The following is a 16281-nucleotide window of genomic DNA, read 5'->3' on the forward strand; positions in this document are numbered from 1 at the left end:
AGTTGGTTGTGTTTCTATACACCAGCAATGAACAGTCCAACGTGGAAATTAAGAAAGCAATTCCAGGGGCCGGTCCGGTGGCGCAGCGGTTAAGTTCGCACGTTCCACTTAGGTGGCCCGGGGTTCGCTGGTCCGGATCCCGGTTGCGGACATGGCACCACTTGGCAAGCCATGCTGAGGCAGTCATCCCACATATAGTGGAGGAAGATGGGCACGGATGTTAGCTCAGGGCCAGTCTTCCTCAGCAAAAAGAGGAGGATTGGCAGCAGATGTTAGTTAGCTCAGGGCTAATCTTCCTCAAAAAGAAAGAAAGCAAGCAATTCCATTCACAATGGCATCTAAAAAATAAACATCGAGGAATGGGGTGACATCATGGGAGGTGGCAGAGTAGGAAGATCCAGGAATCAGTCTCTCCACCAAAACAGCATTTGAGCTGGCAGGACCGATCAGAATCCAAAATGGGAGCGTGGAGGCTTGCACTTTCCAGGAAAGGAGGCAATGAGGAGGCTGGGAAATTTTGGTGAATTTTGGCATTTTGTGGAAAGGCTGCCAGTGTCTATTCTCAGCCTCCAGCCCGGCAGCAGTGGGAAGGGTGGCCCACATGCCTGGTGTGGCTTGCTGGTGCCAGGGTGCACAATAAGGACTTTGTCCTCCCAAATTGAGGCTGTATGTTGATTGCTGAGGGGCCACACAGAGGCTGGTCATTATTTCAACCCCCACAAGCTAGACCGACTTCCCTGCAGACAATGAGTGACAGGTGATCCAGATGCTTTTTTTCGATAAGGAGAGAGCAGTCAAGTCAAGCAGCGTCACACAGAGGTGGGGTCTCTGTGCCCAGGAGTCTGGGAAGACCTCTGGTGTGGGAGCAGTTGAGAGAGACAGCCTGCTGTTCAAAGGGCCTGAGGGGGCGCGCTCCAGGCGGAGGAGCTGCCGGTGCAGAGGTCCTGGGGCCTGAGTGAGGAAGCAGGAGACTGAGCGGCTGGAGCAGAGGGATGCAGGGAGGGGGAGAGGGGTAGGGGATGAGGGCAGAGAGCCCTCGGGGAGTGCGTCTGTGCTGCGATGGCAAGCTTCTCCATTTAACCCCAGTGCTGGAGCTCTTCGCCTCCCTTGGAGTCCCTGCTCTGTGCTTTCTAGAGACTGCGGAGATGTCCATGCTGGGACACACCAGCCTCCACTAGACCTCTCTCCCAAGGGCCACTTCCCATCCAGTGGGTACTGAATAGACCCCTGGACATGCACCTCCCCACAGTCTCTGGGATAAAGCAGAAGAGGGGTTGCTGGGTCAAAGGACCTGGACGTCCTTTATCTGCACAGCTTCGGTCTAGAGGGCCTGGCTCAGGACCAGGCTGGCTGCTGAGAAGCACCTGGAGCAGGGCTTGCGCAGAGCTGAGGGCGACTGTCGCCTCTCGGCTGCCCCGCTGACCGCAGGTACTCTCCTTGAGGCTTGAACCCAGTCACCTGGCCACCAAGTGGGAGGCTGCCAGGAGGGCAGGTCTTCTTCTTTTGCTGTGCCCAAGGGAGAATGGCAGGCCCCAGACCCGCTCCCTGAGGAGCCCAGCCTGAGGACAGAGGGCCGTACCTGGTTCACAGCCCCTGGGGAGAGCAGACCCAGACCTTTCTCTCACGGCCCCCGGCCCGGGGCTTCCAGAGGGTAGCACTGTGCAGTGTCAGAGGCAGGCAAGGGCGCTGGATCGCGGCTGGGCCTTGGTGTCGCGGAACTCTTCCCTCTCGGTTCCCTTGGCTCCTGAGGAACAAGGGTGATACGGACGCATCTCCCGTGTTTTGTGGGGACTAGATGAGGTGGTCCCAGGGTGGAGCTGAGCCAGGGCCAGGCACACAGCGCGTGAGCTCCTGCGGTCCTGCAGGAGGGCGGCCGTGCCCGGAGCCAGGGCCGCTGGCCTTGGGCAGGCGGAGAGGGCAAGAGGGACTCTGGGAAGAAGCGCAGGCAGAGGCACAGAGTGGATGGACAGGCTGTGGGTGAGGCCACACCATCGGCTAGGAAGGTAAGCTGAGAACAAGCACGAGGCCCTAAACACCAGGCTGGGCCTCGGTGGGCAGTGGGCAGTCACTGAAGGCTTGTGAGCCAGGAGTTGCCCTGAGGCGGGTAGGGCACAGGAGGGCCAGCAGATGAGCACCCAGAACAGGGCAGCAGAGTGCAGGGCAGGCTGGTGAGGGATGGGAGGGGCTGGGGGAGCAGGAGGTGGCGCTGGGCAGGGTGGGGCAGGTCTGGGGGAAACTTGCAGCACCGTTTATGCTGAGCTGGAGGCGCCTTTGGGACGTGCCAGAGGCCTGGTGGCCTGTTGGAGCTTTAGGGGAATTCTGCAATATTGGTTTGCGAGTCATCTAAATACAGACCAAAATGACAGATGTGACAGCCATGCCACCTCCACCTATTCAAGGCGCCTCCTCCCCTGGGCTTCCAGGTAGCCATGCTGCCCGCCCAGCCTGCGCGCTCTGGCCGCTCCTCCTCAGCCTCCAGGCGGGGCCTCATTCCTCTCACTGACCCCTGACCCACAGCTCCCCTTGCTGGGGCTGCAGACTCTAAGTGACCTCATGCAGCCCCTGCATTTCATTGAGTTTAAGACCAGCATTAGTTTATGCATCATGAAGAAAGTAAAAAATGTTGCCAAAAAGGGCTAAACACTGTCTTAGAATTTTTATTTATTTTGAAGCAGCCCTTTTAGACTAATTTAGATGTGGGTTTCTAGCGTATATCCCACGTGTGCATACATAAAAAATAAGTGAAATTACTCAGTTAAAGTGTGTATTCTTGAAACCTCTTTGCATGCCTAATTCAACCCTCTGGAGTCACTCTGACCCTGTGCGAGGTTCCGCTCTAGAGCCCCCTGGGCTGTGCAGCGTTGTCATCCCGGGGCTTTCAGCCCGGACGCCCGCTCTGCACACTGATGTGTGTGCACAGGAGAGCCAACTACATCCTCTGGACGCACAACGAATTTAGACACTTCCCAAGCTCAGTGATTGGAAAATGGTGGCGCCCCAACTCCCATCTCCAGCCTGATCCCTCCCTCAAACTCCACACTCACCCGGCTGCCTGCTCTGCACCCCAGGAGGGCCCAAAGCAGCCCCAACCTACCCTACAGCAGCCTGATCCCTCCCTGCTCCCACCAGACACCCCACCGTGAAACTGTCACCCAGGTGCCCAAGCCAACAACTGAGGAGTCACCCCCAACTTCCAAGGTCCAGCATGTCCACCACCCCACCAGCTGCCAACCAGCCTAGACCCAGCTACAGCAGTCCCCAAGCTCTCAAAATCACACCTTGAATCATGTCATTCCCCTCCTTAAACCTTTATGTGACTTCCCATTGCTCTTACAATGAAACCCAGGGTTCTTCCGTGGCCCATGGGGACTCAGCCACCTCTCAAGCCTCATCCTCCCACACTCCCTAAGCTCGCACTGCACTGTCCAGAAGAGAGACACCACACCCACCCTGTCTGCTCTCTCTTGCTTCAGTGACCCCATTCCAACTTGTCACTTCCCTCAGGTCTCTGCTGAAATGTTGCCTCTGCCGTGAGGTCCTCCCAGACTGCCCTATTTGCTGGAATTTCTCCTCTCACTTGCCCTTTACCCTGTTTTGCTTTTCTGTATAACACTTATCATGCCCCAATGCTCTACCATATTTTTGTTTGTTTGTTATCTGTCTAGAGTGTAGACTCAGAGAAGGCATCCCGGCACGTGCAGCAGCACCTGACACAGAAAGTGCCGATAAACAGTGGCTAGACAGACACTGAGTGAGTGATGGTCACACCCTGTGCCCACAATCCCAGAGAGGACCATAGTCTGCTGGCACCAAGCCCAGGCACTGTTCTGAAGCCCCCAGGGTGGCTGCACAGAGGCCTGGCTGCCTTCTTGGTATCATCACTGATAAGGAGCTGGGGAGAGGTGATGGATGAGACAGGTGTGGTTCCTGTTGTTTTAAAATGCAAGTTTCATTATCATTCAGGTATGGTGAAGCCAACAGATCGGGAAATGCCTGCCATTGGGAAGACAGTTGGTTACTTACAGATCCCTAGAAACAGGACGTCAGGCACACTGTGCAGGGCCATGCGGGGAAGCACCAGGGTGGTCGGGAGGCAGAGGGAGTGAGGAACTGTGGGTAGGAGCCTTTACTGTGGTTTCTGCAGGAAGTAGCAGCGAGGCAGGGCGAGCAGGCTCAGGATAGGCTGGTCTGGATGACTTCACAGGCTCTGGGGCATGGGGCTGTCCTGAGCTGTCTGAGACCTGCCCTGGGGATCAGGGCAGGGGGTAGTGGCCCCAAGGGTGAGAGTCCAAGAGGAGGTGGGGGTGTGGCCTCTGGATTGGTTGGTTTGCATTTGAAAAGCAGGCCTTGGGTGAGTCATTTACTCTCTGTAGGGACTGGCTGATAGGGGGACAGCCCCTCCAGGTCAGCCAGGTCCAGATGTTAAAGCATCAGACACAGAACGTGATGGACATGGTTGGTGCCCCTGCCCTCGAGGAGTTTCCTGCCTCATAAAAGGAGGCAGTGGCAGATGTCTAAATAACGGCAGATGGGATGCATGCTGGGAAGGGGAGGGCTGCCTCTGGGGGGCATGAGGCGGGCCCTCTGGTCTGGACGAGGTGGTCAGGGGGACTTCCAGAGAAAAGGACAGACCAGGAAGGTGTTGGCTGATGGGGGCTTGGTCTAGCATGGGGTGAAGAGGCAAAGGGGACAGCATGTGGCAGTGCCTGCGTCTGAGAGAGGCTTAGCCTGTCCAAGGGTCCATGAGAGTCTCAGAGTGGCCAAGGGTGGTGACTAAGAGGGAGGGTGGTGGCTGGATAAGAAGCTGCAGAGGTTGCTGGGTGAGCTCACACACGGTCTGCCAGGTCACGTTTATTTAGGTCCTGGTCCTACAAACCCCAGGGTGCCACTCAAGGGTGTATCAGTCCTCTCTTGCTGTGTAACAAATTTCCTCAAAATTTAGTTGCTTCAAACAACAGTAAACATATATTAGCTCACAGTTTCTGTGGGTCAGGAGTTCATGAGGGGCTTTGCCTGGTGATTCTGGCTCAAGGTGTCTCATCTACAATCATCTAAAGGCTTGACCGGGCTGGAGCATTGGCTCCCACGCAGCCTCACTCGCACAGCAGCTGGCTGGAGGCCTTAGTTTCCCCCCACACAGTTCTCTCTGTAGGCCACTTGAGTGTCCTTCCAATATGGCAGCTGACTTCCTACAGAGCAGGTGATCCAAGAGACAGCAAGGCAGGACCACAATGTCTTCTGTGATCTTGCGTCAGAAGCCACACAGTGTCACTTCCACAGTTGGTGACACAAGCCAACCATGATTCAGAATTGGAGGGGGCTACAGAAGGTCATGAATGCTAGGAGGCCAGGGACATTGGGGGCCATCTTAGACTTTGGCCGTCACAGAGGATATAAACACACGATCAGTTTTGTGAATTGTGTTTTAAAATAATCTGCCAGGCTGCTAGGGGGTGGGGAGGCGGGTTGGTCAGGATTTGATGTGGGATTGGTCCATGGAGGGGAAATCACAGAAGACAGACAGACACGGTGGCTTAGAGGAGGGTGGTGGGAGGGAGGGAGGGAGGGAGGTGGATGGACTGAGTGCTTTCCAGGAGAGTCCGTGGGACTTGGTGCCTGACTGGATGGGGGCATGGGAGAGGAGGAAGGCTCAGGGGTGACTCTCTCTTAGGTAAGAATACCTGAGTGTCATGTACTGTTTGCCGAGGTGGCACAAAGCAGGGGAGGAGTGGGTCTTACGGGAGCAGGAGGAAGACAGGGATGTCAGGTGGATGTGCTGAGTTCAAGTGCCTATGGGAACCGCCAAGTGGAAACCCCAAAAAGGCTGCTGTGGATGGAGGCCTGGAGTCTAGGAGAATAGGGAGAGATGTATGTCGTTGGCAAATAGATGGAAACTGAAGCCATGGTTGTGGGCGAGACAAAGAACAGCTCAAGACACAGCCTGAAGCCCCCTGACAGGTGGAGGAGCTTACAAAGGAGGCCGAGAGAGCAGCTGGACAGGCCAGAGGGAGACCAGAGCCCACGAAGGGGCTATGAGGAGTGCGTCTGAGCGGGCTTAGTGACCTCTTCCGGCGCAGGAGTGGCCTGCTGGCCTGGGGGCAGAAGGCAGACTCCCTCGGGGTTAGGGAGGGGAGGCAAGTGGAGGCAATGAATTTGGCCAGCTCTCAAGGGGTGGCTGCGAATGAGAGGCAGAAGGGGACACGGCAGTCAGAAGTGGGCCATGGAGCTGGGTAAGGGCAATCACCAGAATCCCAGCAGGACACAGAAGGTCCACACAAGTGGAATAATTTGGGGAACATATAAGGAAGGGACTGTGGACAGAGGCCGGGGAAGCAAAGAGGGGTGATGTGGTGCTCAGTTAACAGCGGGAGCCTTGCCCACCCCTGGGTCTGAGAGAGCAAAGGAGAGACACGCTCCAGAAGCCAAAAGGGGCAGCTGCATGAAAGGACAACTCCATACTGAGCAGTGGCTGTGGGGGAGGGATGCAGCTGCCAGGCAAGCTGTCGGCTGGGGGCTGGGCTCACATGCCCTGACCGGTGTCTCCTTTCCAGGCAGCTCCAGCGGCTGCCTGTCAGAGGTAAAGACGCGCCAGTCCCACAGGGAGCCCCAGGGCACAGGGCGGGGGGAGGCAGAATGGCTTACGTTATACTTATAGTTAGGTTACATCTTTGGAAACAGAATTGATCAGAGAATCTCATGTTATAGATCAGTGTCAGTAACCAGAATTAGGACTTTGACTCAAATGCAAATTCAAATGAAAATCTCCAAAAACGAAATTTCCTTCCTTCCTCCTTCCTTCTTTCCTTCCTTCCTCCCTTCTTTCCCTCCTTCTTTCTTTCCCTCCATCTGCCCTTCCGTCCATGCTTCCTTCTTCCCTTCCTTTCCTCCTTCCTTCCCTCCCTCCTTCCTTCCTTTTTCCCTTTCTTCCTTCCTTCTTTCCTTCCTTTTTCCCTTTCTTTCTTCCTTCCTTCCTTCCTCCCTCCCTTCCTCCTTCCATCTTTCTGTCTTTCTTCCCTCTCTCCCTCCTTCCCTTCCTTCCTTTCTTCCTTTTCCCACTTACAACTAGTTAGGTGCTGCTGGACAAAGGTAAACCATAGTAAATTGGTCTTGCTTCTGTATGCTCTCGCCCCTAGCTGGGACTGAGCATGCAACCTGTGCTCAGAAAATCCTCAGACTTTGTGGTGCATTCAAATTGCTGAGACGCTTGTCAGGACGCAGACTCTGATTCAGTAGGTCTGGAGTGGCCTGGAATTTTGCATTTCTAACCAATTCTGGGAGATAGCAGTGCTGCTAGGAGAGCCATTTTGGATCTAGAGGACCTACCTGGGCACATTTCCAACCTAGAGAGAAAGAGAGAGCAGTTCTGAAGAGCTGGAGGGCCCAGAGCTGGAGGGGACATTTTATGGAGCACCCTAGTGCAAAGTATCCAAATCCTTGGCTGAGATGGTGGTAGGGGGTCAAGGAGGCCCCACAGGCCCCACCAAGCTGGGGAAAGGGCATGTGGCCCCGAGAAGTAGGGGACACAAGGGTGTTGGCAGCAGAGAGGAGTGGCTCAGCCAGAGTGCTACTGAGATGCTGAGTGTCAACTTAAAAAGCAAATTCGCCTACTACTTTACCATCAAAATGAGCGTATTTGGGAATAGCCAAAAGAATGGCAATCCAGGATGTGCGTGCTGTGGTGAGGCGTGGCAGACCCGGAAACAACAGGTGTTCGCCACCACACAGACACCTCTTTATTCAGCAAGTAGATAATCCAGGGCCGAACGATTGTCTACAACTACCTCGGCCAGTGAGTGAAGGGACCATTGCTGAGCTGAAATGGCTTTGGCTGTGGCGCCGGCCAACTCCTCTGGTGTCAGGGAGAGCTTTATTGGCACTCACTCCAATCCATGGGGAGAAAGCTCTTCCCATGGAGGCAAACCCAGAGTCACGTATGCCTCCTGGGAGTTCTCATTTAGAGCTACCATGCAGATTCAACGGCAGAGACAATGAGAGGTCTCTGTTTGGTCATGCAGAGAGAACAGGACAGTGGATACAGCAAGGGCACGCTGTCCTTCTGTTCCCCAGCTCTCAAGGCAATGAGTTGCCCAGGCAGAAAGGCCATTACTGAAAACTCCACAGATGAAGAGGTAACCAGCGGGTGCACACGAGGCTCCCATGTCAGTGACATCCTCTGTAGACTCGTTCATCAGCATAGAGCGTTCGCCTCGTGTAACCAAGGCTCAGACGCTGTGTTGTTACGTGCCGAGAGGTTGCCTGAATACACGGATATGTTGAGAAATACACAATTCTACTTACACTGATTGTCCCACAAAATTTTTCATACAAATATTCAAAAGATCTTGTTTTCTCCTTGCAAGGTTGGGTGAACTTAAAGCAATAAATGAGTTTAGGTGGCCTTATCACCCCGAGTCGGTAAAATGGGCCAGCAGAGCATTTTACACAAACAGCAGCGGCGGAATCCCAGTGAAATTCCTTCTAGGGTGAGCTGAGGGTCCTTACTGTCTTGGACACACTGAGCTTTCCAATGGCAAGTCCCACAATCAGAGAGGTTCCCCCTTTTGGGAGGGATTAAGAAATGTCGGCAAGGGCATTGCCCTTCCAGGAAAGAGAGGGAGAAAATAAAGAAACAACAGTGGAAGAGGGTGCCCAGGCCTGGTCCACTCATCCTGGGAAAGCTGTCTCCCTCAGACGTCGGCTGCTTCTCTTCCTGGTCAGTTTGATTTGAGGTCCCCAGTGTTTGTTCAGGACCAGATGTCAGGTGGAGCCTTCTTCAGCTGTGAGATGTGCACCCAAGGCTCGAGTCCCTGAAGTCTGGCTGCCATCTGGGTAGAGAGGAGGGCCTGGTGTAGTCCCTCCCAAGGAGATTTCAAGGGCAGTAAAAGTGGAAATGTCAGTTTGGAGTATCACAGCCAGGCATTTAAGGAGACTGGAAGAATTTAGGGTCCAGCCCAGGTTACAGGTATAACAACACCTTAAAGACAGTAAACAGGGCTAGAATCTAATATCTACAAACGTGCAAGCATAATTTCTCTCTCCACAATTACCCCCATTTTTATAAAAGATAATTGTAGTAAAACTCATTTGTATTAAGCTTGGCCTGATTATTTATATAAGTGTAGCAAGCCTAGTGATCGACCGTGCAAGCTCTTTTTTAAGATTGCTTTGCTGGCTCTTGTAAGCAAGGTCCTAGGTCGATTATTCAAGCAGTTCCTTAAAGCTGTGAGCCATGTCTGAGTGTCTGTACATCTTTCCTGAATATGACATTCTAGTCAAAGCCTTGGTAACGGAGCCAATAATTCCAACTGTGTCCTGTTTCCAAGGAGAACAACCTTCACTGAACCCGTGCAAATACGCATATTGTCACGAAAAGGATACTTACGAGTTTCCAAATTCTGGAGGGATTAGGTAGAGAGAAAAAAATAAATGCTTCAACCCTTGTTGCAAAGTACACTTTACCAAATTGCTGTAAGTTATGGAGAGCTTACAGGAGAGGAGAAAAAGGGGCCTTGACATGTGGGAACCAAACATCAGAGCAGTCAGCCCTCCCCAGAAATTCCCACCCAGCTCAGTGTTAGGATCTTAAAGTTACCAAAACCTGTGTTCCAGAGTACTTGTCAGTCTTTTCCATGAATCTCTTTGAAAATGAAACATTTTTATAAAAGCATCAGAGTAAAACAATAACTTTTGTAACTGACAAAAGACTTAAAAAAGGCAGTTGACAAGGAAATTTGGGTATTTTTATGACATACATTTTAGGTAGTAACTAAAATTACAGGTAATAACATTGTATTAGGACTTATCAGATTTTTAGGAATTTTATACAATTTCTAGAACATTTTTTAGTAACACTCACCCATACAATATAAGCTAAAAAGGTATGGTGCTCATGAAATTTGACATACCACTTAAACCTAATTAGTGTAATATTTCCCTTTTATAAGGTGAGGGAATAAACATTTTGAGATGTCTTAAGTGCCTCTGGAAAATCTCAAAGTTACATCCAGGTTGAAAAGATGTCATTTAGAATTTGAATATTTTGGGAAGCTTGCCAAAAATCTCAGAAAGTTTGAACACTAGACCAAATAGGATCACAGGTCATTATGAAATAATACTTAAGTATCTATTTGACCAAAGTTACAATAACAGGTTTCAAAGGTAACTATAAAAGGTCACATAGTGTGAACAAAACTTAACTTCTTCAAAATTAAGATGACTCAGTTTTCGTAAGGAAAGACTTGATTTAAAAACAAACAAACAAACCACACACACACAGGATATTTTGAGAAAACGTAAAATCTCTGTTTTCTAGGCATATTATGTAAGGTGAGGAAGCTTTCACAATCTGTTTCACCAGCAGCCCAATAGCCCAAGAAAACCTTGTCCTTTTAACAGAAAAGAAAGCCAAATTTTAAGGTTGCATCAGCTTATTTTGAGATTATAATTCATTCATTGCAATCTCAGCCCGCCCTGACTGCTCATAAAATTCTTTTCCCAAGATTTCTTTTCATAAATCTTCTACAACTTTCTTTGTATGCTCAGATTTTGTCTCATGTCTTTCTTTTTCCCATTCTGAGATAACCAGTCTCTCTTTAGGATGAAATAATTTTCCCTCAACAGAATCCATTTCCATTCCTCATTCCTTCTTTCACTGAAACACACATCCTGCTTTCCTTGCTTACAGAGGTGCTTCCCTTTTTGTTTCTAGCTGCTTTTGTTACATAGATTAGAATTCTTAACCCTTGGAATCCCCAATTCCTAGTGAAAACTAAGAAGTGAGCAATCGTGGACTGGCAGATTTATAAATGCATTTCATAATTTCTAGGAGTATCTCTCCTTTGGAACAGTGCAATCTTTGAGTGTGACACAAGACATGGTTACCAACAGACCCAAATTTATCTTTAGCTTCTTTGCACTAGGAAGTCAAAAGTAGATAAACTATGTTTAGTAATTAATGTCTTAATATTTTATCTTGTTTGGAAAATTATTTAGGTATTCAATGACTATCCATTATTTAGTTTAATTTAGTATAAACTCTGATCTTATTTACATTTCTTTTAATTACTTGCTTTTAACAATCATGCTTGGATTAGACATTAACAGCCAATAGCTATTAAGTTACTTTCCTGCTGACAAATTGTGAAACAGAGAGCACGAGCCTTCTTGACCGGTAAACCCAGCAGAGAAGAAGTTGCTTATTTGCATTTACACCCAATACTAATGACTCTGAAGACACGCCTGTTTTTTAATATACATCAATAATCTTAAACTGGCTTTCGTTTACTAAAGATTAATCCTGGATCACATAAACTCGAAAAGCATTTGAGTTAGTTTCTACCATATTTCTGAGCCTTAAAAATACTTAACTTAGGGGCTGGCCTGGTGGCACAGTGGTTAAGTTCACACACTCTGCTTTGGCGGCCTGGCCTTCGTGGGTTCGGATCCCGGGTGCGGACCTACACACTGCTCATCAGGCCATGCTGTGGCAGCACCCCACATACAAAGTAGACGAAGATTGGCACAGATGTTAGCACAGGGACAATCTTCCTCAAGCAGACTGGCAACACGTTTAGCTCAGGGCCAATCTCCCTCACTAGAAAAAGAAGAAAAAAACCCACTTAACTTATAAGTGCTTAATTTCAAGCCAATTAAAAAGAACTTTCCACAAATCAATTCTAGCATTACCAGCAAGAGGCAGAAAAATATCACATCTCTATAACACATATCCACACACAGACACATAGGCAGACATAAACACACATCTCATAGTTTATAGTTTAAAACTTTATGTCTCAAAGATTCAACATTTGAATCCTCAGAGTGTCTGATTTTAAAGGTGTAGGTTTTCCCAGAGGGGAAGAGAAGAAGATGGTATTGGGGTGGAGCCAGGCACAGGATGGCTGCTGGGGGTGGAGCCTGAGACAGAGGGGTTTCAGAAGACAACAGGGTGCCTGAGACAAAGAAGAAGGGGGAAGGGAACACGAGGCTTCAGAAGCCAGTTTATTCTCCCTGTTTTTTAGTTATTTTGGCTAATTTAGACAAGGTGTCCTGTAGCGAGGTGATTTAGAGCTCTGTGTGTGTCCAGAGGCCTCCAGGTACCAATGAAGATAGACACACCATTCATTTTGCTTAATTTTAGAGCCACGGTCTTCCAGTTTGGTTTAGGAAAAGTGAGTTGGGGAGATGGCAAGTTCCCCATAATGGCCGTTGTAATTCCAGACTACTCTCGGCCAGTTTGGCCCTCTTGGTTAAAAATGCCCATGTCGGGGGCCCACAGTTCTTAAACATAAACCCAGCCAGGGCCCCTGAAGGAGGGTTTCCCTCAGAACATTTAGATGGCTGGGATCCCATTCTGAAATTTCCTCTGAAAACCCAAGAAAGTTGCTAGGGTCCTACCCCTGACCCCAAAGGAATCTACAAACAAAAGAAAGTTGCCAGATTCCAGCCCTGATCCCAAAAGGAACCTGAAATCCAAAGAAAACTGGATTCTCAGCCTGAGCCCCAAAGGAACTGTGCCACCTTCAGAAAACAACTGAGTCCTCACCCAGGATGGAACCTTGAACCCAAGGACAGAGCCTTGAACCTGGAGAGACAAAGTCCCTCCCCCAAGAGGACAACGCCTCCTGATCCCAAATAAAGTCAGAGAGCTCAGGATGCAGAGGGAGCGGAGCTGGGAATCTGGGAAGAGACTCACCAGAGCGAAAGCTGCAGGCAGCTCACAGCAGCGATGAGCACAGGGACTCGGTGTGGGTACCTTGCTTAATTCTGGTGGTGCCTGTCTCTTGGGGGACACCTCCTTCAGATCCCACTTCTGACACCATATATGTTAAATTTTATTAGGGTTTGGCTTATTTGTTTTTGGTTTTGGTCTTTTTAAATAACAGTGGTATCTTCTGATTTCTATGATATGGTTAATTAAAGTTTACTACCTGGAAATTTAACCTTATAGCCACTGAGGAAGATAGAAAACAATAAACCTGCACTCCTGAGTTCTCCACAGTCCTCACCACTCCCTATTGCCTCCTCTCCCTTTACCATTATATATTCTGCTTGGCCCTGAAGTCACTTGAGTTTTTGGCCCCAGGCCCTGACCTTCCTGACAGGCCCCCAAGACTCCTTCTCTCTTCCTCACTCTTCCCACATCCCATCATTCATCTGCTCAGGGCTTGGCCCTTGGGATCATAGCCCCCACCTCCCAGGCCCTGACTTCGCCCTCACCATCCCAGGTCGCCCTCCCTCACATTGGTCCAAGAGAACAGGCTCCCTGAGCTGCCCCCAGAGCACACCTCCAGGCTCTCTGGCAGCCCCCACCCCTCTGCCCTCCTGGGCAGGCTGTCCTTCCTGGCTGGCACAGACTGGAATCTTCAAGCAACAAAGGGTTCCTGAGTTGGGGTGGGAGGGAGTATTTGGCCAAATGCCTCCTTCTTTGTGCGTATGGGTTAATGAGAGAGCAACTAGGAAATGGGGGTCTGCCTGGTCCATCCCAGCCCCAAGGGACACCGTGGGAGGCTCACAGCAGAAGCCCTGGCTGCCTGGCCAGGAGTCAGACACTTAGGGCCCTTGGGCCCTGAAAATGGTCCTGCACAACTCTTAAGTAACAAATTGAAGGATGTGACAGGGAAGGTACGAAACGCCTCTGTGTGCCAGGCATGTATGCTAGGGACTTTTGTGGCCATTTTCTTGCACAATTCTTACAATTTCCCAGCAAAGTCAGCATGATCATCTCAGGTATGGAAACTGAGGCTCAGAGAAGCCCAGTGACCTGCCAAGCCTGCTCAGCAGGCAGGTGAGGATGCTGGGACTGAAGCCCTGCTGTGTCTGGAGTCTCTCCCCAGCCTGACCCTGTGTGCATAGCTGTCATGAGCTGGCGAGTCACGTGCTGTGGCCTCACTTTTGTGTCTCCCCAGAGAACAGCCTGGAATCCGCAGACAACAGTTCCTCTTCAACCATTGAAGGAAAAAAGAGACATGTGAAAAAAGACAAAGGTAACCCTGGAGTTGGGAGCTGAAGTCCCAGTTGGCAGGAGGGAAACTCTCTCCCTCAGCCCGTCGATGCCTTTAGACCTAGTCTCCAGTGCAAAGGGTGGAGGAAGTGCTTCTGTTTCCATTAGGAACTGGGTTACTGAGACCTGAAATAACAGGAACATAAACAAAATAGGATTTCTTTTTCCTCCAGTAATGGGAAATGTAGGAGGCAGTCCAGGGCTCCATGAGGCTCCATCAACAGCAGCTCTACAAAATCATCCAGGGTCCCAAGTCTTTCTGCTCCAAGATCTTTATCATTAGGGCTTTCAGTCACAAGGTTGCCACATGGTCACAAAATGGCTGCTGCATTTCCAGCCATCGCATCTGATTCCAGACAGGGAGAAGGAGCAAAGGGAAAGGCAAAACTGCCCACCTGCCAACTCCACCATCTCTGGGAAAAGACCCTTCCCAGAAGCCCCACCCAACAATTTCTGCCTACATACCGTTTGTCATGAGGCCATCAATATCTGCAAGGGAGGCTGAGAAGTGTAGCTTTTCAACTAGGCACATGGCTGCCACCTGTTAGGAGAAAGGAGGGTAGGCAGCTAGCTGCATGCCTCTCTCCTCTGAGCCCCTCCTCTGTGCTCCACGCCTTAGCTTCCCTGACTCCCTCCTGGGTCCCGCCGTGCCCCCACCCTCCAGCCCTGTGCTTAGGGTCTGACCCTCCTGCAGAGGTGTGCAGATGTGCGCACGTTCCCTGAGCCTGTCTCTCACAGGCCCGGCTGGCAGCCCTCAGCCCGCCTCCACCCCCGATTCCTCTTTCTTTTGATTATGAAAACGCAAGCCTGCTGAAGTAGAGACTAAGTCCAGAGACTCCCGTGCCCGGCACCAGACTGCACAGCAGTCAAGATTTGGCCACCTTCGTCTCATCTAGCCTTGTTCTCTTTTTCTTTTTGGTCTTTGCCAGAGTATTTTAAAGTAAACTCCAGACGGCATTTCATCCCTATGCACCTCAGTGTGCATTTCTCACACAGAGGAATGTTCTCTCACGAGCCACAGTGAAGCTCGCCAGACTTCCCCAATCTTCTCAGAAATGTCTCCCTGCAGAAGCTTCATTCTAATCGGGATTCAGATGGGATGTGAACATCTCCAGTGTCTCTTCATTGAGCACAGCCCTCCCCATGTCCTTTCATTTCCTGTGCCTTGACTAGCTGAGGAATTGTGCCAGTGATGCTGTGGAAGGTCCCCGGGACGTCTGTGTCTGTCTGCGCCTGGCGCTGTCATGGAAACTGGGTCTCTGCTCCCCACATCTCCTTTCATTGGACCTTAACCCTCCGTGCTTGATCGGATCCACGTTCCACTCTGTCCAGAGTCCTTCCCAGGTGGGCCGTGTGCTGTCCACCACCTCTCTGAGGAAGCCGCCTCCGACGGTGCACTGACCATGGCCGTTACTTTCTCTATCTAGCTGCCTCCCTGTCGGCCATGCGGCCACCTGACCGTCGCAGGTTCCCATCGGCCACTCATCCCAGTCTCTTCTACACATGGATGCTTGTGCTGAAGCATGTCACCTCAAGGGGGAGGGGCTGGGTGTCGGCTGGGTTTGGTTTCTCCACGAGGTGTAACTCGTCTACAGTGAAATGCAGAGGTCTCCAGGGTACAGTCTGACAGGTTCTGACACGTGTATTCAACTTTGTAGCCTCCAGTCCATTCCCCACCTAAGACATTTTCATCTGCCCAGAAATTCCCTTTCCCCCAAAGGAAGTCGATGTCCGGCTCTCCCACAGAGTCATCTTACCCGCTCTTGATCCTCGTACAAATGGAGTCATGCGCTGCGCCCTGTCGGTCCTGGCTTCTTCACTCAGCGTCACACCCATGGGACGCACGGAGCAGGAGGCCCTTCTTCGTTGTCGCTATGTGTCTTCCACTGTGTGCATACGCCAGCAATGCATTTATTCTCTCTAGAGTTGATGAACATTTGGTTTGCTTCCAGTTCTTAGCTATTAAAAATAATACTGCTGTGAATATTCTTGTACACGCCGTTGTGGGGCTGTCAGTGCCTGCCCCCCTGAGTGTGCGGGAAGGAGTGGGGCTGCTGGTCGTAGGTGCATCTTTAGGAGCCACAGCTGAGCAGTTTCCAGACCAATTGTACAGTTCACAGTCCCGCCAACAGGTGTGTGTCCTCTCCAACACTGGCACATTGTCGGTGCTTTTAATGTCACCTGGTCCTTTGGACGTGTCGTAGGCTCTCCCTTCCCCTGGTGTTTCTATGTTCATGGGCCACTGATGACTCTGTGTTGTGAAGTGCCTGATCCTGTCT

At 50.7% G+C, this 16281-nt stretch overlaps 1 protein-coding gene across 7 annotated transcripts in view; it reads left to right on the forward strand.

Annotated features, from left to right (window-relative positions):
- CFAP100 (cilia and flagella associated protein 100) overlaps window positions 1–16281 on the forward strand; it is a 66026-nt gene that overhangs the window by 6001 nt on the left and 43744 nt on the right. For all 7 annotated transcript variants that reach the window (XM_070576424.1, XM_070576426.1, XM_070576427.1 and 4 more), the window contains exon 3: window positions 13908–13985. In XM_070576424.1, coding sequence (XP_070432525.1) covers window positions 13908–13985 — 78 coding nt within the window. The remainder of the gene's footprint in view (window positions 1–13907; window positions 13986–16281) is intronic.

This window comes from Equus przewalskii, chromosome 15 (assembly GCF_037783145.1).
Source record: "Equus przewalskii isolate Varuska chromosome 15, EquPr2, whole genome shotgun sequence".
NCBI classification, from domain to species: Eukaryota; Metazoa; Chordata; class Mammalia; order Perissodactyla; family Equidae; genus Equus; species Equus przewalskii.